This window comes from Anguilla rostrata, chromosome 3 (assembly GCF_018555375.3).
Source record: "Anguilla rostrata isolate EN2019 chromosome 3, ASM1855537v3, whole genome shotgun sequence".
In the NCBI taxonomy this organism is placed as follows: Eukaryota; Metazoa; Chordata; class Actinopteri; order Anguilliformes; family Anguillidae; genus Anguilla; species Anguilla rostrata.
Genome location: NC_057935.1, coordinates 38,386,233 through 38,409,168, shown reverse-complemented (window position 1 = coordinate 38,409,168; position 22,936 = coordinate 38,386,233). Strand labels below are relative to the sequence as shown.

The 22,936-nt window shown below is 39.5% G+C and overlaps 1 protein-coding gene across 6 annotated transcripts in view; it reads right to left on the bottom strand.

Moving 5' to 3' along the window:
- Window positions 1-21,620, bottom strand: part of scn1laa (sodium channel, voltage-gated, type I-like, alpha) — a 65,084-nt gene extending 43,464 nt beyond the window's left edge. For 3 of the 6 annotated variants that reach the window (XM_064327431.1, XM_064327430.1, XM_064327436.1), the window contains exons 1-5: window positions 21,363-21,620; window positions 3,961-4,280; window positions 2,360-2,477; window positions 1,375-1,465; window positions 1,071-1,199 (exon numbers count right to left, since the gene is read on the bottom strand). In XM_064327431.1, coding sequence (XP_064183501.1) covers window positions 1,071-1,199; window positions 1,375-1,465; window positions 2,360-2,477; window positions 3,961-4,227 — 605 coding nt within the window. In that variant the 5' untranslated portion in view covers window positions 4,228-4,280; window positions 21,363-21,620. Of the gene's footprint in view, window positions 1-1,070; window positions 1,200-1,374; window positions 1,466-2,359; window positions 2,478-3,960; window positions 4,281-9,184; window positions 10,043-19,428; window positions 21,310-21,362 lie in introns of those variants that run through there. The other 3 variants (XM_064327435.1, XM_064327432.1, XM_064327433.1) reach the window with 3 other exon arrangements.
- Window positions 21,621-22,936: the final 1,316 nt, after the last annotated feature.

The following is a 22,936-nucleotide window of genomic DNA, read 5'->3' as shown; positions in this document are numbered from 1 at the left end:
GTTAGGCTTTGACTAAAACGCCTACGGATCCTCACATACTATATGTGAAATAAGAGCTTATTTCATCTTTGAGTTCATTTTTCTACACAACCTAAAATAAATGTATATCCACATGACAAAAGCAAGAGAAAAATGTATTTAAACAATACAGAATTGTAATTATTAAAGCATCTATCTTCATAAATGCATACATTCATATCCTTCCCTCACTGTAAAATTTTTAAAGGTGCACATACACGCTGATCTAAGAAACAATAGTTAAAAATAGTCACAATTATTTAATCAGATGTAGCAAATTTGTGCCAAGTCTATATCCCTGAAATGCTAAAATTGCAAATGTTGGGACAACCATATCCACACAGTTTATACTTCAATATAAACCTTGTGGTATCTGTTAATATTACACTGATTTCCTCACAGTACTAAAATGGTTAGCCTCATTTATATATATTCACCCATTACAAATACCCATCCAAATACATCAGGAATTGGAGTAAAGCTTTCCCTCGTTTCACCACCCCAGTTCCAAGAAGCAAAACTTTATTTAAATGCTGTGCTCATATCTCAAGGTCTCCAGGGGACTGTGATGTCATTTCAGCCATGTGACAGCAGGACATAATGTATTCTCTCATAAGAACTAAATGTTGACACAGAGGATCAGCCAAACATCTCATCCTTAGCATCAACATTTCCACTAGAGATGAAACTCTCACCTGATTTTGGCCTGATGATTTACTGACATGCAGATGCATATCAGCTGTTACACAGACAAAACTGTTCCATGTAATCACCATTAAGGCCCAAACAGGATATGTCTCCTCACTGATTAAAATTTGTATCATTCCAGTTAAAGCAATATGGATTTTTGAGTTCATAACAATGAGCCGATAAAGTAAATCCTATGTTTTTAGTAACTGCAATACAACAGCAGTGGCAATGGTAGCTGTGGTAAATAGCATTTATTGTTACTAGCATTAATCATTAGTTGAGCTCTGGCCAATGATACAGAAATCCCACTAGTAATGAACAAATTGTTAATTGCATGCAACTAAATGCAAGTCAATACTTACGCCATGACAATAACACTGAAATCCAGCCAGTTCCAGGGGTCTCTTAGGAAGGTAAACTTCCCTACACAGAAGCCCCTTGCAAGAATTTTTATAAGAGATTCGAAAGTGTATATTCCAGTGAATGTGTACCTGTTCAAAAGAAGAGACACATGTTAAACAGATTACTTAGTAAAAGTAAAATGGTAAATATTTAAGTGCCTGTAAGCCTTTCAACTATGGCATTCATCCCTTTTATGTTCCAGATCCATAACCAGAGACATCTCCAAATATGCACGATGATACATCAACAAAGATGGTTACTTACTCTACATTCTTTGTCCATTCTGGAGGGTTACTCAAGGTCATAAACGCACAGTTGGTCAAGATAGTGCACATGATTAGCATGCTGAACAATGTGGAGAGAACTGTCAAGGAAACCAAGATTCAGACTGTTCTTCATAGCAATTCAAATGTCACTAAAAGCTCAATACTGAAGACACGGGTTATCAGAAAACACCGGACATTCATACAAACTGCTATTAATCCTGAACTTTTATCCACAGGAAATGAAACAGACCTTGAAGGGTACCAATGTCTGCACTCTTCAAATGTACCCAAACAAGCATTTGACAGTGAACTTACATAAAAACGTGCGTTTAAATGCTCAAAAAAAAAAAAAGAATGGTGATTGAACTTATGGACAAACCATTAAGATTATCCCAAATTTCTGGCAATTATTTGTAAGCCAGGCACGTTTTCACAATAGCCATGGCATAAAATAAACTGTTTCATAAAGTTGCAGTGAAAGGTACCTTAGAGTGTACTTGTAGACGGAATACAACTAAAATTGTACAGCTGCATTTTTGGCAAAAAGAGAGGGAGGATAGCAACAGCTGCACCACAAATTACAAATAGTTTTCAAGTCCCTTAATCACTTAAAAAGCCATGATCACCTAAAAACATTGCTTACTGTCAGAGATAACCCTAACCCTAACCCTAATGCCAGAAGTCTGCCAATACATAAACTTTAACATAAACTTTTCAACAAGCAGCAAAACCTAAAATACCTTGGTTATTAAAGATCTAATAAACGTTTATCCTAGTGTGGAAAGAAAATGAGATTAGCAGCATATCTCTCATGGTTCAATTAACTGTGCATTTGCATTTGATGGTTTAATCCAAGAAGTACAAACATGGAAGGGTACATTGCTGATTGATGTCCAGCCCAACACTTTTTCCCAGATTGTTTTCTTGGAAGAAACCTTTTAAAACCATCCATTTTTCATTGTTACTGATGGGAAAAGGATATGCATGTACCAAAATTTTAATTGATATTCTCCTAAGAGGGTTGAAGGGACTTAAGATGTACAAGGCAGGAGTGGCGTTAAAGCGGAAGATTGCCTTCCCTCGGTTCAATACTATAAAGGTCTAAGAGAGAGAGAGAGAGAGAGAGAGAGAAGGGAGAGTTGGGGGAGAAAGGTTTTTGGCATGAAATCACATGTAACAATCAACCACAAGACACTGTTCATGCACTGCCTAAACATTTGAATAAGCACTCAGTGTGCTTGCTTTAGAAATGTGGACACGCTATCTGAAAACAGAAAGGCAGTTTGTATTCCAGTTTGTTTCCCCAGTGTGAAGCCTGTCCCCTTACCAAAAAATCACATGTTCAAAAACCATGAGTCCAAAAACCACTTGTGAACACCGAACACGCGAAGAGTACACATGTGTACACATAACATTAATCCCACTAATGAGATGAGAGTGGGAGAAGGTAACCTATGCTATTTCAAGTCACATGTTTTTCACATGAAAATTGTAGATCACATTTGAAAAAGTCACCCACATATGAAAATGTGGAACTTCGTGTGATTTCATGTCACGTTTTGTTTTCACATTTCCAATGCGAAAAAAGCCAATCATACATGAAGATGTCCAGTTCACATGTGACATTTTTTTTTCAAATGTGAATATTTTAAAATTCACATGTGAAATTGCGATTTTTCACATGAGAAAAGGCAAATTTCACATGTGATTTTTTCGTAAGGGTCCTGTCACCATGAAAGAGGGAAAAGGGAGCTCAGGCCAACAGGAACGGGGTCAAAGTGAGCGATTGTGAACCTTCCGCTCACTGAGATGACCAGATTCATGCTGGAACTTCAGTGCAGGTGTTTGCTCGGTGCTTGGTTTCACTGCTTGTGTTGAATAAAAGCAAAAGGCTATACACATTCTGAGCAGTGGTGATAAACTTCTCCCGTGATGGCGATGCTGGCACCAAGCAAACAGCCGACCTTGCTTTACTGTCACTTTTGACAGAGTATGACAGTGTGCTTCGGCACCTACGCCAATGCAGGTAAACAAAGAACATGGAGGCGAACAACAAACGCATCTATCAATGGGCCCGGCAAATGGAATCTCCTTCTGCACAAAGGACAGACAGTATGCTTTCCCATAACGTGATAAAGGCCTGTCATATCTATACTGAAAAAAAGTAATGCAGATGTCAGGGCCTGTCAGCCTAAAACACACCATCAACAATGGAAAGCTTCTGTTGCTCAGATCTCCATCTAAATTGAACACTGCTTCTGCTTCTCACTTTAAAGCCTTGATTTGAATTAAGTGTTATAAAGTGCTTTAGCTGAGAGAACATGTTTAGCTAGCCTTCCATTTTCAATTGTTTGTGCAAATATTCAGAAACGAATATTGATTCTGAATCCAGGTTCTCTCATATCTATCTAAAAAAAAGAAAAACAGACCAAGCATTAGGGTGCAATACTGCATCTGTAACATCTGGTGAATGATAATACTCATATCCAATAAAAAAAAGGCCCTGGGCACATTCCAGCAAACTGTCACTCCTGGCTTCACTGTATCCAAAGCCGGCCTCTTCCCGAGGACCAGACGGACTCACTTTCTGATTGCTGTAAAATGGGTCCAGATCCTCCAAGGGCGTGGAGACCATGCCTTTAGGAATGTCCCCGTAAATGAACGGCAGCGACTTCCCGGCCTCGAGGTCGCTGTTGGGCTTGGGCCCGTTCTCGTCGTCGTCGTCATTGCGCCGCTCCCCCTTGGGCCTCTTGGCATTCTCCTCGGCGATCCGCTTCTCGATAGCGACGAGAGACTCGCGACAAAACGGGATGAAGCTGTCTGGTCCTGGCGGTACAAGCAGTTGTGCCATCTTTTCATCCTGCACCTTCAGAATGTACTGTTAGCCTCCTGCACAAGAAAAGGCTGAAACAGACAGGGGGGGGCGAATGAGACTAGCTAGCAGTTCAGACACGACCAAGGACAAGGCTACTGAGGCACTGACTCTATCAACAAGTATGGAAAACTAATGACGTTTTGTAAACCACATGATGAATGCAATATTTTCTGGGAAAATATAGCCCGTGCTGTAGTTGACATTGTACATGCAGTAGGCATCCCTAGAGCGTACAGCTGATTGAACAGAAACACAAAGTTGAGCCACATCTCTGATATAACAGACCTGCAACTGAGAACCAGCAATCCTCCAGCACATTTGCCCACAAGCCAGTGACACGTCTTCCACACAACAATCCCCAAAAGCTCTGACTGAAAGAGAAGCACTCCTCTCACCTCTCAAAGCGATAGCCTGTAGACACCCAGGGGCTCATTTATCAAATTTCATTCTAAATTTCAGTGTACACTTAAATGCACAATCCATAATCCAGTCCACAATACTTGTGTTTGTCAAAGTAGTGTATACACACTTATCTGTGTATGCATGCACAAGCTTAAGCTCCATGCCCAGTGAATAACCATTAGGCGGCCTTATATAGCCACCCATTCAGGAGTCGTTCGCTGCTTTCACCGCTCAATGGCAGAACGTGTAAACATGCCAAAATGCACGGTTAATCATATATTTATGAGTCAGTGCAGACTTTCTGCATACAGAACAGCACAGAACAGTCAGTCTGGAATAACTGCTGTTGTTGACACTGACACTGTGCGTGTTGTGTTTGTCATGTTACGGTATTCTATTGGTGTGATCATTGCATCGTGTTATGGTTAGCATTGTTGTGTTGTGGTTATCCAACCGTGCTGATCCATTTATTTTATAGTATGCATTATACACTTTCACCACACCCTTACACTGCAATGGCTCATTTATAAAGTCTTGTGTAAGTAAGACATAACTATTAAGATGGACTGTGTGATGTCAGGCCTTATATTTGCAGACTACTTGACTCTTGTTGAAACTAGTATAGCATCGCATTTTCCTGATTAACTACTGTACACACACTCAATCTGTTTTTAGCAAACCAAGAAAAAATGTTGGTTTCTTGCAATATGACTTTTCAGCCACTACCTGTGCATATGTTGGTCTGTTTTCTAAGTTAAAATTGGATAAATCACAAAGTTGGTGTGGAAATGAGCATTTTATAAATAATGCCTCAATGGTGATCAACCATACCACCAATGGGATGGCCATTCTGGTGGGAATGTAGTTGATCAGATCTGAAACTGTGATGCTATGGGGCTTGGAGTGCCTTTACTGACTGAGCCACTTTGGGAGGCTCCGCTCCTCTTCTAAGATGTCTTTACGCATCCATTTTTGTAAAGTGCCCTGAGAGCTTTTCAATGAAATCGACTCAGTGCCCCTACTTAATTTCCCTCTCACCATTAATCCTTTCCATAACAACAATAATCCCGTATTTCCATTATTGGCTTAAACATCTTGGTCCTCAGCCATTCGTTTCATTATTTAGAAATAATGTAGCATCTAGCACATCTATAATGTAAATGGAAATCAATACAAATTCAATTTCTGGAAACGGTTTGTGCAAACATTTCATTGAGAGCAGGGAAAGTATTTAGCTAGACATAATTAGCGCACAAGTCAGTGGCTGTCTTATAAAAGCTGATTGTGTCCAAAAATGGGTGTCTGTCTAGGTCTTGTTTTGTGCTGGACTGCCGGTTAAAGTGCATACCCTTCTGAGTAAACACACCCAGATCTCTATTTTGCAAGTCACAGGTCGACTGTAAAATGGCAGCAGCTCTTTAAAAACAATGAGAGCCCCGAGCAGGGCCCATAGATAGACAGCAGGCCGCACACATAACTAGCTGAGCAGAGAGACCAGAGTTTAATGAGGCAAAAGGAACACAGCCCAGTGGAATAAGTGGATCCTAGCTGCCGTATTTCACTATACGTAGAAAGGGGTCATTTAGACTGACTCGAGGTCACTGATCCATGCGTCCCCTCCCTTTCATACAGACTGATCTGATGACAGAGATCAGTTAACAATGTGTGTCCTCCCTTCAGTTCAGGCCGATCTGAGATCAGAGACCAATTTACAGTTATCTCTATAAAGCCCTTATGCTACTCTCATGTATGAACAGTGCTATACAAAGTATACTATCATATTATTAAGTCTCCCATCCATTCAGACTAATCTGAGGTCAGTGATGGGCTAAGCCTCTTTCTCCTTCCTTCCTTCCATTCATACTGACCTGAAATCAGGGATGGGGGTACACTATGCATCCTCCCTTCCTTTCAAAATGATCTGAGGTCTGTCATAAATTAAGCACGTCTCTCCCCTGTTTCAGTCATACTGATCTGAGATCAGAGACGAGTTAGGCCTGCACCCCCTTCCTTCCATTCAGATTAATCTGAGATCAGTGATGGGTTAACCTCATGTATACTCCATTCCGTTAAAACTGACATGAGGTCAGTGATAAATTATGCATGTGAGTCATTTCCCTCTCCTTTGACTGTAACAGCTACCCACCCTCTGAACTCCCTCTACTTCCACTGAAATGCCTGGGAGCCTCCAACAGATATAGAGAGGAGGACGCGATACTCCAGACAGATGAAGAAGGCACTGACGCGACGCGGCACAATATTACCAGGGCCACAGCAAACAGGAATTACAGAGGAGGAGGGATACCTCTCCACATCTGAATGCTCAAACAGACAGTCCAGCCTCACTTCTGTATAATCATCTCAATGGCTCACCAGCAACGAGAGCAAGAGGAGAACGATGCTCGATTTCCACCGAAGAGCAGGAAGGAGAAAGAGCCACCGCATACATTTCAGAGCTTCAAAATGCCCAATGAACTGAGCAAATGGACCATGAACAAATGTACCGCACGGACTGTACATGATTACATACTGTGCATATATCAGTAACTATCATTTCACTGGGGACTGCAGTAATGTCATTCTAAAGGACAGCTGTATGGCTCTGTTCATCGTTTAACTGTGCGACGAGGATCCTGAATTTTACTCTCATTTATTCATAATCACAACTTAAAATTTCACACAAGAAAATAACTAAAAATCTGTGCTTGATACCACTAAGCAGCTTCATTTTCCCAATCATTTCTGATTTTGTGTTTTGATCATGTCAGGTTGGATTAAGAAAAAACTTATGTATATTTCTCAGTTCCATTTAATTAGGCTCTTAAGGAAATGGAATATATAAATATAGCTATAAATATATGTATACATATATTCAATTTGTGGAACTACAAATATACAATGATATGTATATTTCATAGTAAAATGCTTATCTGAATGCATATTTCCTATTTCAGGATTTTATATTTATTATGAAATTATATTGCATTATCTGAAATTATACAATAATTTGTATATTTGGTCAATCTATAATCTGAAATACTTGTATAATGCGAAGTGTTTCAATATCTCCATAAAATAATTTGTTTTATATATATTTTTAGTATATTCCATTTCCACAAATGGTTATTTTAAAGAGTCAATATGTTATATTTAACAAGCAAAAACATTAGCATTTTATGAAACTACATCCCAGAGTTTCATAAAAACAAACCTATGTGAAACTCCATACAGTAATTCTGAAATGAACATTCGCTATTTAGAACGTACTGGCTTTGTGTACAATGACAGTGTATATCAGAGACAAAATATCAACTGCATCATTTGAAAATGTGCCCCATAATATATATAATATATTTTTATTCTTTTCAATAATCAGCTTTACTGTTATTGCAGGAGCTGCTATCAAACTGAGGCCAACATTTTTAGAGAAACACCATCTGAAAACAGAGCCAAACAAGCCAATGGCTCTGTCCTTCAAAAGCCCCGAAAGGCAGTTAGGCCTCTATTCAATGTAACTGCAGTGCATTCTTTCCTCAGCTTGGAGTGGAGAATCAATTTTTTTTAAAATATTTCTTTTAAAGCATCACTTATTTCGAGACAACTGATATTATCAAAGCATTCTGCGTATTAACCAAAAAAGTAGGCTGTGCTCAAGTTGTTACTCAAAAGTCAAGGACGATACGCATTGTATTTAGATTGAATAGAGGCCTTGGGTCTAACTGAAACAGTCAACATTCTCTTTTTATGCACAAGGGGTAGTAGCCTATTATGACTCCTTTTCACCTTGTACAATCCATTCACGTCAAGTGGCATGCGCAGCGCATTCTGGCCCTTCTGAAAGGCCGTTCTGCATGCACTGTGAGAGCATGGCGTCATTCCCACGCATGCACTAGGAGCCGCGGTCATGAAGGAGACTTTGACACATGAGATAGCTGGCCACTGAATTCTGAATAATGGAACAGATTATTCAGAATGAAATCCCTCCAAAAATTAGGGAGTAATAATGTTTCTATTTTGTCCCTCTGCGTAGAGTTTTTACGCCTCATACTTTCATGCGTTGTCTTTTTTGGCTTCCGCCATTTTGTAGCGACATCGCTACCGAGTGCACGTGAAACTCCTGAGCTTGAAACCATGTCGACAGTTTGAAGCATCCGAAGTGAAATGTCTGACCAAATCACAGACTGTAAATAGCACTGTTTCTGTTTGAAAGGCCGGTCTCGGAGGTCAATTCAGTCTGATTGGCTGGGGAGAAACCCACGTTTTTTTTTTTTTTTGCTAAATGGAAGAAAACATGGATGAAATGGCAGGTGCATTACGGTGTATACGTATACATTTTTTTTTATTTTTATAAATCAATAAATCGATGCAGCACATTCTGATATGGAGATGCATGAAATGCTTCATGGATGGGAAAGGAAACCGTTTTTAAGCTTTTATGAAAGCTTACTTTCGGGGCGAATGAGATCTGAGCGCGACCCCCAACTTAGAATGAAGCGTCAGGCTGGGATCATGCTGTGGCCCTGGTACCAACCTTTCTCTAAGCCCTAGGATGGAGGCTTCTCCAATACTGCAACTTTTATTGCCTTCCATTTATAATAGAAAGCTTCTACCAGAGCATAGGGGTCAAAGTCCAGCTGGAAGACAAAAACACTGGCACAATCATTCAGTTCTCTCAGCAACAATTTACTGAAAATATGTACAGATATGAACTGAAATGGAACACTTGAAATGGTCGTCGCCAAGCAGCCATGCTGCCCTTGTCCAGTCAAATTAGACATTCTGCTGTGGGTAAGAATGTTAAGGTATGACACATGGCCACGGTGGCTGGATGTATATTTTGTGGGTCAGTGGCCGTTCACATTTGCAATTCAGCCTGAAAATTCATTTTCAGGCTATATTCTTTTGAGAGATGACACGACAAGAGGAACTATGAAAACATTCAGAAGATAAAATTGCATTTTTCATTCAGTTCATTTTTTATTTCAGAATAGACAAATATTGGCTTGCGAAATTATTACTTTAACTGTACCTGTGCCTGTAAGTATCTAATATGACACAGTAAGGCATGCACAAGAATTGGTCATTAATACACTGACAGATGAATAGGTGAGTAATCTTCCCATGGAAGATTTGTTGGTTGCATCCAGGGGCAAATCGATCCTTTAAATACTCAAGCTGCAAGCCACCTAAGAAAATAAGAAGCCTACTAGAATTTGGGTGAAATAGCAGGCTGTGACACTTCTCACTATTCCCACAACAAGTTATACATAGCCTGCCATACAACGTAAACGTAGCCTAGCATACAAACATATATACCCATGTAAACACAATGGATCAATTGCAGCATGCTTTAAACCGAGGTTTAAAACCCTAGACTGCATAACTGTTACAACTGGAACTGCTATCTGAAACTGTGAAGTAAGGATTAGCTTTTCCAGTTGTGATGCAGTTCTGTGGCCTAGAGCAATGGTTCCCAAGCTTTTCAGGCCCTAGGCAACCCTGTAAATAATTTCCATTTCCGCAGCATTCCGAAATGCACTTTGCAACACCTTAAACACATGTTTGTAAGTGATGAATTAGTCGCAAATGTTGTAAATCTGTAGTATTGACAGAGATAGACAAACATGTCAAAATATTAAATCCATTTCATTCAACTTTTAGAAATGACATATTTAGGCAATTCTCATTAGCCAGCGGGACTATTACTGCATGTGAAATAACTAGCAGTTTGACTGCTCTGCTAATGTAGCCCAGTGGTTAGCACAACAGCCTCAGGGTTCAAGCCTTGCTAGATCCTTGGGTCCACATGTAGCAAAGTTTGCCTAGAATCCGCACTAAATGTATGCATGTTTCTGATTTGCTCTGTACGGAGGTTTTTTCTCAGATTCACCAAACACCACAGGTGTGTCCCAATATTCGAAAAACTTATCTTTCTTTCCTCCACTACCACCTCCTCTCCACCGTGCCCTGGAAACAAATCTTTGTGTCCTCCCTCCCTCCTTTGACCCAATATTGTAGGCGACGAGAAAAGCACACAGAACTGTATTGGAGAAGCGGCTTTAAACTCGTCTCCTCCCATCCTTTCCTCCACATACTTCCAGGTAGGAAACGAGTAGTATTTGGGGAGTGGAGGAAAGGAGGTGAGGAGTGAAAAGTAATGGGAAACACCCCGTGTACACGTTTCTCATGACAAATAAGAGCGCCCAGATAAAATCAGCGTAAATGTTTGCCCACGCGCGTAGTGTCCACTCCTCCAGATGGTCAGAAATCACCCACGATTAAGACGTTCAGCATTTATACATCCCTGTTCATATCTTATCCATAGGGCAGAATGTCGAAATAATGGCAGATGGGGGTGTGAAGAAAGAATGTTATTTCTCAAATTGTGAGCAGTCGTGTGTGAAACAAAAAGAAATATGAGGAGGAGCAGAAAGTCACTGTGGCACTGAATGCTGTCCGTTCAGAGGGGAGAACATTACAAGAAATACAAAGTGGTTTAAGGTATGGTACGAACGATCATCAACTCTATATATGCCGTTGCCAATTTAGCATTTCATCACACAAGAAGGTAATCAGGGGAGCTGATATAATTATCTGTCCATCAAGCTAGCTGGTACTATTATCAGTCTATATTGTCGGGAACCTGATCTGAAGTAATTGCATAACTGCACCATCATGTGAGGTAAAAAGTGAATTAAACGCGGACAATTAAAACACACGGACAGTAATTTCATGGTACTTTACTGGAATCAAACATTAGGCTATCACACATAGTAAGAACAGAAAAATAATTCTACTTATAATTCTTTTCTCGTATGCCTTATTGTTTTGTTGCCAGTGCGAGTCGTAAAATAGGCTGCCAAATCAGTACAGTCTCCCTGAAATTCGGTGTATGGCAACTATAAAGTTTGAGAAGAGTAGGAAACTTCTTACGTCACGTTTTCTCATAAATAGGCTACCGTACTCTGCATAGAAAGTTGCTCAGCACTTTGATACGTACATACCCTTCATATATGAGGCCCCTGCACCTACACTAATATAATAATGCATCAAGATACTTGGCGTAAATACAACAAGCTATATAGCAGAATGATTCAATAAAAAAGTCAGCATAAAAAGTGGGGGGCAGGAAATCTTAATTTCAGTTTTTTCAAATTTTCTTCATTAATCTTATTTTCAGAGATTATGTTACAAAAGCACCATGTCATTAATCTAGGTAAAACATTTTAAAAATTGGCCGTTTCAGAGGATTAGACCATATTATACTAAATATAGTATTTTATTAGACCATAAAAACTATATTTAAATCAAAATGGGAGATCAGCCAGTGCAGAAAGACATTGAATGTGCAAAGAAGGACAAAGTTCAGACCAGTGGTAATATTTGCAGTATGAGCTTACAAATGCTCCATTATGAATTGAAATCTTAGTTTTATCATAACTTTTTAATTTTTAACCTAGGCTAGCTTAAATTTCGAGGCCCCCCTGGAGGGGTGCACCCATTTTGAAAAACGGTGGTCTAGAGGTTTAAACCTGAGGTTTAATATCAAGCTAAGCACGCTGCAATTAACCCTATATTCCATACGACAAAAAAAAAAAAAAAATGCCAAACAACACATCACCACAGTTTTGCTGCCACTAGTTTGGTTATGTTTTGATTGTAGTGTCAACTGCAGCCTGCAGCGTAACCAAGCAAATCTAAGGATATACTTAAAAGAGCACCTCCAAAGCAAAACTGGAATAATTCCTCAAAGAAAAGACCTCAGGTGCTCCACCCAACCCATTACCATCACTGTCACCATCCTGCAGCAGCAGTTAACACGAAAATCTGATTGGTAAGCAATGAGCCTCCACAATGCCTGCTATTTTTCCTATCCATTTACCTTATGTGAGGAAGAAGTATAACCATGAGCAAAACTAAGCACTCATTCATCACTTGATAACAAGGACCAAGATTATTTCATTATTTTGAGAGACCAAGAACAATTACAAGGGATGGGGGGGTGGGGGGTGGTGGCGTGATGGAAGCACCTTAAGGCTAGTTTAAGACTTTCTCAGATTGTGGCAGAAAATGAAACAAAAAACAAGTGGAAAATTGTACTGCAAATTACTTTCTATTTATTCTTTTTTGGCTTCCGAGAAATTAGTATGCAGTGAGATTTTCTCATTTCTGCAAAGTGCGCCTGTATTGAAAAAAAACGGCAGGCCTCTTTTGAAAATTTGATAATGGAAAAACTATGAATGTAACTAACCAATTTCTCATTATGTTCCCAATCCCAATAGTTAGATACAAAACCATAATAGCTCCCATTCTCACCAGCTGGCTCTGACATTATAACTAAATTCAATGTGCTTTCTTTGCAACTTTATTTTAGGTGACAGATACATAACCCTGAACTTACAATAACACATTTAACTTTTTTCTAGAGTTATTTTTAGCTAACTGAAACTGGTTAAACAGCTCAAGAGTTATCCCGCTGGGATTCTATAAAATAATTTTCCCATACGATTCCATTGGTTTCTAAAGGGTTAATTTTGCAAAGGATATACATCAAGCAAGTCAATAGTTTCAAAGTAAGCCCTGACAGGGCAATTTAACCCCAATGGGGGGTCTTAACCACCCTGAATGGGGCTTATTTTGAATCAACTGACAAGCTTGCTGTACATTGGCCCACCTGTACCATGGTTACTTGCCAAATAAATTAATTTCCACAAAATGTTTAAATGTTTAAAATGCATTATACATACTTGCACATTTCTATTTTTTGCCACAATCATTCATCTAACAAACAACAATGGCTTTTTGTACAAACAAGCTAGCTGAAATAATACACACTGTATTGAACTAATAGTTTGAGTGTGCCCATCTCGGTCTAACGTGGGACACACCCTCAAACTCTGCGTCATGTGTGCATCTCACTCCCCTTCGTGTACACACTGGTTGCGCACAAAATCTAAATGCACTTAATCTGCTGAGGTGCAGATTTAAGTGCAATTTCAGACTGAAGTTCAATCTGTACATGTGTATCTTTGGTCTGAATATGCTCAGCAATGCTTTGTGTGCTCAATCACAGAGTAAAATCAAAAGTCCGAAAATGATCCTGTCAAGTTACAACCTAACAGACCAGCACATAAAAAAGAATTTATCCTGTGGCCCAATCTCCATGCTAGGATGTCTCTGTAGACATGTGAAGCAAGCATCAGCCACAGCCTTGGCCCCGCCTTTCCAGTTATTAGAGAGATAGGCAACAGGGTAGGAGGCTGACAGGGTCACCAGCCCCACGCATACCAAAATAAACAGCAGCGCGAAGCGCAGAATGTCTTTCTCTCTCTCTCTCTCTCTCCCCTCTCTCACTCTGAGTGGACGGATAACCTGTGTTTTAACTGTCTGTGCAGTGTATTAGTCATCCTAACTCCAATAACACAGCAAGCTCTGCTAGACTCTCTAAACAAAAAGATGCTGAATTTTTCTATTTAATGATTAGTTGTCTATTCAAGTGATAGCCATTGGTAACACATGAGAGAGCAGAGCTGGCCACCCCAAAGAAATGCCATGTTTCAAAATTACAGTTCACTGACTAAATAGAAGCAATCCCCGAATCATATTTTAACTAAAAGAAAATAATTGAAAGCATCTGCGAAAGCATCCATTTTCAGAGACCAGCATTTTCAGTAGTCAGTTATAAAAGCCCTGCCCTTCTTACATAAATACTGGTGAACTGGGATACATTTAAATGGCAAAACCCCATTGCTTATGGGGCTGATGGGAGATGGAGTCCACAACTTGTCAGATGTACTTCAACATGCCCTCTGTGAAATTTCTTGTCACAATCTGCCTTTTCAAATAACCTCGAATTCTGAGATGTCTGAAAATGAAGAGATTGAAGCACTTTCACTGACTCCACATAGTTTCTGTGTGCTCTGGATTGAGATGGCCACACAAAGGGAGAGAGAGAAAGGGTAAAGAAACTTAACATTAGCTTGCTTGTTGAAAAACATGCAGGTTAGCACCAAAGAAATCTGCTTAAGATCTTAATGCAAATGTCTCCTCATTGAAAGATTTTTTGTTGTTGTTGCATTTTCAAGTTAGTATGAGCAGTCTTTTAAAGTCAATTATAGAGCTGGCAAAATATCTCTGTCTGAGATATGTGTTAATGTTGAAAAATCCATTGACAGTTAGATTGTGGATTGGGAGGCTAACTAGCCTAGCTAATTAGGAATAATCTGTGGCAAGAACTATTTGTTCTGAATTAGCTGGCTAGCCTTACCGAGGCATCACCACAATATTCCACAAGGAAAATGACAAATAACGTCAGTAGGCTAGTTAAATGTTTCACAATTGCACTGATGAGCTTACCAAAGGACTTAAGAAATACTTGCAGATCTGTAAAACCAACAACAGTATCCAGCTAGTGAAATTAATAAAAAATGTAGATTATACCAGCTTGCAATGGTACTAGCTAGCTAGCTATGTTTAGCTTAAGTTCAGCTTCCTTTCCTGCTTGCAGGTTAACTGTGTTGTTAGTTGATGCGCGATGAAAAGTAACACTGTCACAGGCTTCAGCTGAATTCCTATAACTGGGACAACTTCTTGTTTTTCAGGTCTTTAAAGCTGTCCTAAATATAGCATTCTCCTGACAGCACAAAACAACTGAGAGCTAGTGCAAATGTAAACAAAATGCAAATTGCTGGAAAACGATGATAGCTACATGACAACATTGATGTTTATTCTAATGAAGCATGGTGTTTTCAAAAATAGTGCTGTATCCAATATGACCTGTTGAAGTGATCTCATACATATACAAAGTTTAAAAACTGCTTAATCAATTGGAAGTGGTTAGTAACATTACTGCAGCCTTATTTTTTTAAGTAAATGTTGTCATTATATATTTTAACCTAACAATAAATGACCAAAACAGAAATAAACAGGATTACAAAGCAGGATTATAGAAAATAATTTGTGTCTGCTATTTATATGCCTGCTTCCTAAAGGGTGTTTCTGATCTGTAAGACAGGTGTTTATTATTCCGAAAATTCTTTGGTCATCAACTCTAGAGGTCTACCTTGGCCCTTTGCGATTACTGAGCTCACCAGTGCTCTCTTTCTTCATAATAATGTTCTGAACTGTTTATTTTAGTAAGCCGGAGGTTTAGTCTATGTGTCTGTGTTTTTTTCTTATTTCTCAGCCTCCTAATGGCTTCCTTGACTTTCATTGGCTTTATGCAGACAAATGCCAATAACAGACTCCAAAGACAACCAAAAGCCCAGAATGAAGACTAGATGCTGAAAGCTCTCTTATACCTGCACTGGAGTCAATTTAACATGCCTGACTAATCAGAAACACCTGTGAAGCCATGTGTCCCGACCATTATGATGTCCTGAAATGAGGGGGGGGGGGGGGGGGGGGCTGAGTATAAAAAGTGCTGTTATTGCTGAAACCAAAATGTATGAAAATACGCTTTAATAAAAGTGGAGAATCTGCACTTTAACCTCATATGAATTGTTTGATTACAAATATACAATCATGGAGTACAGAGCCAAATTAAGAAAAAAATATTGCTTTGTACCAAATTTTAAGGAGCTCACTGTCTATATATACATACACATATCAATTAATATATAGTTCCATAGGAAATCGCCACATACGTTGGAACAGTACTAAACCACCTCTGAAAGCTCACACAAATGGAGCATGATCACCTGCTGCGTGGCACTGGTGAGAGATTTGCTTTAGTGGGCGGGGCAACGTTTGACTTGGAAATCCCTAGGTCGCTTCCAATGCGAGGTGAGCTCTTTGCTTCGCAAACCAGTCCCACAGATCTGTTCGTTTTTCTCCAGAGATGACACACACACACAGAGGTGCAAAAACAAGCCCTCCTCAAAAGCCATGAGTGGCATTGCATCACCCTGTACCATCAAACAGCCCATACCATCTTACACCCCAAAATCATGTACTGTACACAATTTCAAGCCAACACATTCCAACCTGTCTCTCTGTGGCTTCAATAACAATGGAATGACACCCCTACATTTCCGGAATCAATCCCAACCGCGAAAACACAATCACAACACATTTGAAATAACATCCTCATGCAAAAAAATTCAGACAACAAAACCACAAATGTACAATGATCGCACAAAGTACCTGAAGTCTACAACTTCATCGCCAAAAGAAATCTCAGGGAATGACATTCAAAAACAATTTCCAGATGAATCCATAAAAAAGAAGACTAATCATCGAATTCGCCCAATATAACATTTTTCATTTGTATCTGATAAAATATTAACAAGCAACCATAGGCAAAATTAGACAGTTCTATGCTCCATCTCTGAGCTTCCATTTCTACATTCCCTATTGAACTCATAAATAAATATACAGGCATTTCCTTAAAGAAACGTATGGACACTCTACCCTACAGGCTAGTGCTAGTAATCATAGATCAGGTTCATCAATGCACAGAAAGATGCAGAAAAGCCATGCCCACTAGGTAGGATGTCCACAACACACATTCTCACAGGGGACACCTATGGCAAATTTCATAGGCAGAAAAGCCATGCCCACTAGGTAGGATGTCCACAACACACATTCTCACAGGGGACACCTATGGCAAATTTCATCATACCCACGTGTACAGTAAATGCCATTCTGCAGCGTTTGTACACATGCTAGGTAGTTATGAAGTACTTTGGAAGTACAACAAGGACAATGTACCCACATCACAACACACACCAGGAAAGAAAAATGCTGTTTAGTTTCTTTATATTTTCAACTGTGTTCCCTACCTCTGCTCGTTCACCACATGGGCATTTTTAAAGTAAGTAGGCCGGGTTTAAGCGAGAAAAAAACCTTTCTTTGTTATAATGTGCCTATGACTCTAAAAATGCTCTGATTTGAACAAATATCACGGTTTTCAAACACAAAAATATTACATTGATTTAAAAGTATTATCCGTGCATAAGGTAATCAAGCAATGACTGAGATAATAAAAAACAAACAAACAACGTGTTGAGGACAGTAAAGTCGAAACAGGAATATATTGTTGGAAATCACGTGCTGGACAGCCTAAAGATTAGTTGTTTTGCGTAGTCTTCCTAACCACTAAAAAAACATTGTCTACGGGCGTAGGCGCGTGGTGCTCTCCAGGGTTCTGAAATATTAACTCCTTGAAGGATTTGGGTGTTGTCTCGAGATATTTTTCCCTATTTAGCGTCTGGTATGTCTTAACGAACAACTACATTTTTATGTATTACAACATATTGATTACACAATGAAACATAGCCTAAATTAGATAATTCCCAGAAGAGTATTAATGACGAAGCCTGCCAGTTTTCTGTTTCTAAATTAGCCTCGGTTTCCTCTTGATATGACCATGGCTGTAGGCTACTACGTCAGAATCCAAACATTAATCGTTGGAACACAATGTTGCTGTGAATAGCACATGGCAAAACTTAGGCCTATGTCTTCTAATATACATCAACACAACAGGTTCGAATGCTCACGAAAGCTGTTATACATGGACCACATTAAATTAGTACTTTTTCAAAATGTTGCTCCTAAAAATAACATAGATAGGCCTAAGATTTTTACATCGCCTCTCTGATTTCCGATGACCGTTTGATGACCGTTCTCACGTTTTCATGCAACAAACACGGTCCAGCAATGCTGAAATGCCAAGTTGAATTTTCAGTTTCGAATTAGTGAACACCTGGCATGCGGACTATCCTGTCAAATAAAAGCAGGACTATCCTTCATTTTTGGAAAAAATAAACATTTCTATTTTCGTCCCTGTATGTTTAAGCGATTGAGTCCATGCTGGAGAAAGTAGAATTTTCCGAGCTCGTCTAGTTCTTTCCTCTCCTATTTCTGGCTGAACAGAAATTCGTTATTTCCATTCGCTTAAGTTCACAGAGAGGAAACAGAAGGGGCACAGCTAAAGGTCAGGGGGTAACAGCCACAGGGGCGTCTACAACAACGTTATCGATTAGAATTACCGGTAGCCTATCACAGCCTGCTAAATCTGTTCAAGTTGCCATTCGCCAAGACATTATGCATTCTTTCCAGAAATGCTAGTCACTGTATTGTTCAGTTAAGTAACCCAGAATTAAATGTTCAGTGAAATTACAATAAACCGAATATAAACGTAAGATATATTAAATGTGCCTCACGTGATAGTCCATGACATTGCTAAGTTAACGATCAGTTTGCTATAATACTCTTTGAGATACTTGAAGTCTTCAAGGACAGTCACCTGATTATGATTTAGTCTGTCACGATAGATCATGGGGAAAAAAGTGTTTCACGTAGCCACAAATGTTTTTTTTTTCCTTTTGGGGGGGGGGGGGGGGGGGGGGGGCAACAAACTTACTTGCTCCATTAATCAAATATATATGTATAAATATAGATGTGCAGACTACAAAGCTAAGCGAAATTATATATATATATATATATATATATATATATATGTATATATGTACACCAAATACCGAGCCTTGTTTGGAGTCTGCACACACCTGTTTTATTAATTAGGCTTTCAATAAAATAATATTGTAACGTAAAATTTAATTTAACGCACGACGATTTCGAACGCTTGCTCACTCAACAAATCGTGCTTTATTAATCATTAGAAGCGCATCCAAAACAAAAATACAAATTATTTAATATGGCGCTTATAGCAAGGAAAACGACAGCCCCGGATTGTTCAAGATGGATACGACAACATAAATGAAATCTCGCATTGTGATTGCCTCTAAAAGCATGTGAAATCAGGATCGGTACCTTGTCCGTCGTGGGTTTTATACGGGAAGAAGGATTCGCAGTTGTCGCCATATTGGAGGCTTCGTTTAGTTCCATAGAGAAGGCTCTAATGCCTCTTACCGCAGCATCTCCGCCCTGCCCTACGCCAGCCCGTGAAAATAAACAGCCCCTGAGCCGCCCTGCCCATTCACACTATAAAATATCGCTCAAAGCGACCCTTTACGTCATACACCTTCATAGAAAACGTAAAGATCACATACTACCGGGTAGCTATCGGAAAAGGTTTGCGCTTGTCTCAGTCGGTAGGCAATTTTATTTGAACTCCACACCCTGCCCATCAATATGCATCCGTGCTAAAATGGATGGATGTCTTTCCTGACTGCCGTCTGAATGAGTTTATTTTATAGAAATATAATTTCATATTTAAACTCAGCTTTTAAATGAGCATGTGGTGGTGCGTGTCATATATCTAAATATTTTTTTGTCAATTTGATGCAAATATTTATTGACGTCGTAAATCCCTTCAGCGGACAAGGCGACAGGTAAAGTAAGTTGGCCAGCTGGTTGACTCTGCCCATTTCCCTTGGTTTCTCCAGTAAGCTAATTACACCAGTCCGAATATCTATGCGAGAGACGCCACATGCGTTGATTCTTTAACATAAAAATGTATTCAGGGTGTCATGACAGTTACTGGCCAACGCAACATTGAATCTTTTGTACTACTCACAATCGCTCAGCTCGTAGGAACACATTTTATAGTCACAGATCCAGCAAAAGTTGACTATTAGCTATAGCAGGCCATACATTATTAGGGTTCGTCCTTATGTGCAATCAGCACCCCTCCACCTCTCTAAGAGGCGGATGATTCAGGTAGTTCAAGCAGCCTATATGCATGTGATCATATTCAACTGATCGACAAGCAAACACCTTTAACATTGTTTTCCCCCTGAACTATCTTAGCTTAGTGTGTTTGCATGGTTCCCCTTCCTTCCTTAACCCCCCTCCATCTATCATAACCGTTTAAGTTAGCCTGCTCGGTGTAATGTCACTGTCTTCAAGCTTTTCTTGAAAAAAAAAACGAAAGATGCGCGTGTTAGGGTAAAATGTTATAAAATTCATGCGAAAACTATTAATGGTGAACAGTGATACGAACGGATCCCCATACAACCAGAAATTCAGCCTTTCGGGCAGACACCAGCCTCCGCAGCTTTCTGATCGGTAACATAGGCTAAAGCGCACGATCAAAAACATGATAAAAACTAATCGGACGTCGCATTTCCAATGTTTGCGTAAAACCGCAAGAATATATTTTTAATTTTGGATATTTATCTGCCAAAAGGATTGAGCTTTGGAGACGGCAGTTCAGAACCAATGATGGTAGTTGACGCCTTTTTCAATGTCTGTCGGTATAAAAACAGGATTAATTGGAGAGGCCACAGATAATTACCTTCCAAAGAGCTAAGGACATATGCCAAGGACCATGAACATCATTCAATAAATAGGCTATTATCAAAATAAAGCTTAGAGTTGGTGAAGAATTTAAAAGGAAATCCGTCAACTGTCGAGATTTTAGATGCAACGAACCACTAGCTATGGTAGGCTCTACGTGACCAATGGTGTGAATGATCTTTGTGATATAAGTAATAAGACAGAAAGATAACATGTTAATAACCCGTGTTTTTTATATGATCAGTGTTGTCAAGGGCCATACTTTTTATTTATTTTTTCTTTGAAGATATGGCCACGTATTTTCAGCTGTGAAACCAATCGTGTGAAAACACATACAAAAATTAACTAAAATATAAGACTTTTGTTGTTTCCACATGTTTTCTTTACAGCAATTCCGAAATTACAAATTATTTTGTCCTTGTTAATGCATGAGAAAACCTCCGCCACGGCATCCCCGTTTCATCACCTTAAGGCGTTGCTAACCCAGTCATCTTCTCTGTACTCACCATCATAATCCGCGACAGGTAGGGATCTATAAACGCGGTGCAGATCCCGAGCTTTCTTCTGTGGACGATGTCAACAGCTCTGATCAACAATGAAAATGAACTTTTCCTCCTCGAATGTGTATTTCCCAGGTAGGTAGAATAACAATCACCGCAGAGAACTATTCATTTGCTGCCAGTGTCGCCAGTAACACCGATCTGCGCTTCCGGTTATTCATCTCTGGGTAAGAATGACGCCAGCTCCTCCGAGGGCTTCACGCCTCTTCTGGAACAGTCAAGAAGGGGAGTCCATGTGAGCCCCCCAAACTGCAGACGACAGCTGCAGACAGGGACCTCGCAGTAATTAATGTGTTAAGTTGTGTTTGTCTGCAGCTGTCTTTAACACAGAATATGTAATGTTTGATCTCGACTTTGCTTCGTCTTGTACAAGCAGAGGGTGGCGACAAGGTCGATATTGACTTCTACGCATCTTTATTGAGAAGGGTGTATGTACTGTTGCTAATATGCTGTAGAACAGCTACAATTTACAATACTGTTTATATATATCCATAAAACTAACAACCCAGGAATGACTTAAGATGAAATGTATCCTTTGCCGTCTACATTTTAAACATATCCTTTTACTTACCCCCAATGAATAAAGGAAAACATACACACGCGCGCGCGCGCCCACACACGCATGCATGCACACACGCATGCACACACGCGCGCACACACACACGCACAGTTTACACTTTAACCCACTATTAGTTAGTAGTACGCATAAAATGGATTTTCTTCGCAAACTGAATGCAAGAAAAGCAACAGATGTTGTCTGGTGATAGGTGAAACAAGTAAATTAAGAGATGTCATTGCCAGTAATTCAACAAATGTATTTACTGTGAAGAAGCAGTGAATGCGAATTTTTCCGTATAATTCTTGCAGTCACAGTAACATAAAAGGAAATAGTGAACCCAAATGCATACTGCTAGGCCGTTTCCTAATAAATTAATTAGAGCAGCCCACGATAACCTCGGCTCTGCGTTTGGACTTGTACACTCCTTTCAAGGCTACAGGCGACACCTAGTGGCTATAAGCTAATAGTGCATTTGTTTTGACTCCTAAATAAGAACTCAGCAACGGGCTGTTTGGCAGTACACGTACATGGAGTGCCATTCAACATAGTGCCAGATGATAAAATAATCTTTCAAATGGCACTATGTTGGATGGCACTCCTTTCACATTTAATGCCAAACCAACATTTTTAGAGTTTTAATTTAGGAGTCAAAACAAAAACACAGTATTACTTATTGTATCTCCCTAGAGAATTATATTCTTTTTAAATCACTGAAGAGAACTAATTGTGTGTGTGTGTGTGTGTGTGTGTGTGTGAGAGAGAGAGAGAGAGAGAGAGAGATATTTATGTGTGTATGTTTGAGTAACTATGCTGTCTAATGTGTTTTGTTTCTGGAACTGGTTTATATAGGTCTCTTTGGGGTATGCAGTACTGGTGAGTTGATCTGCCAATTGGAAAACTATTAATCAAGCAATATGAACTTACATACAGTGCCATCCAGAAGCATGGGAACTGTAGAATG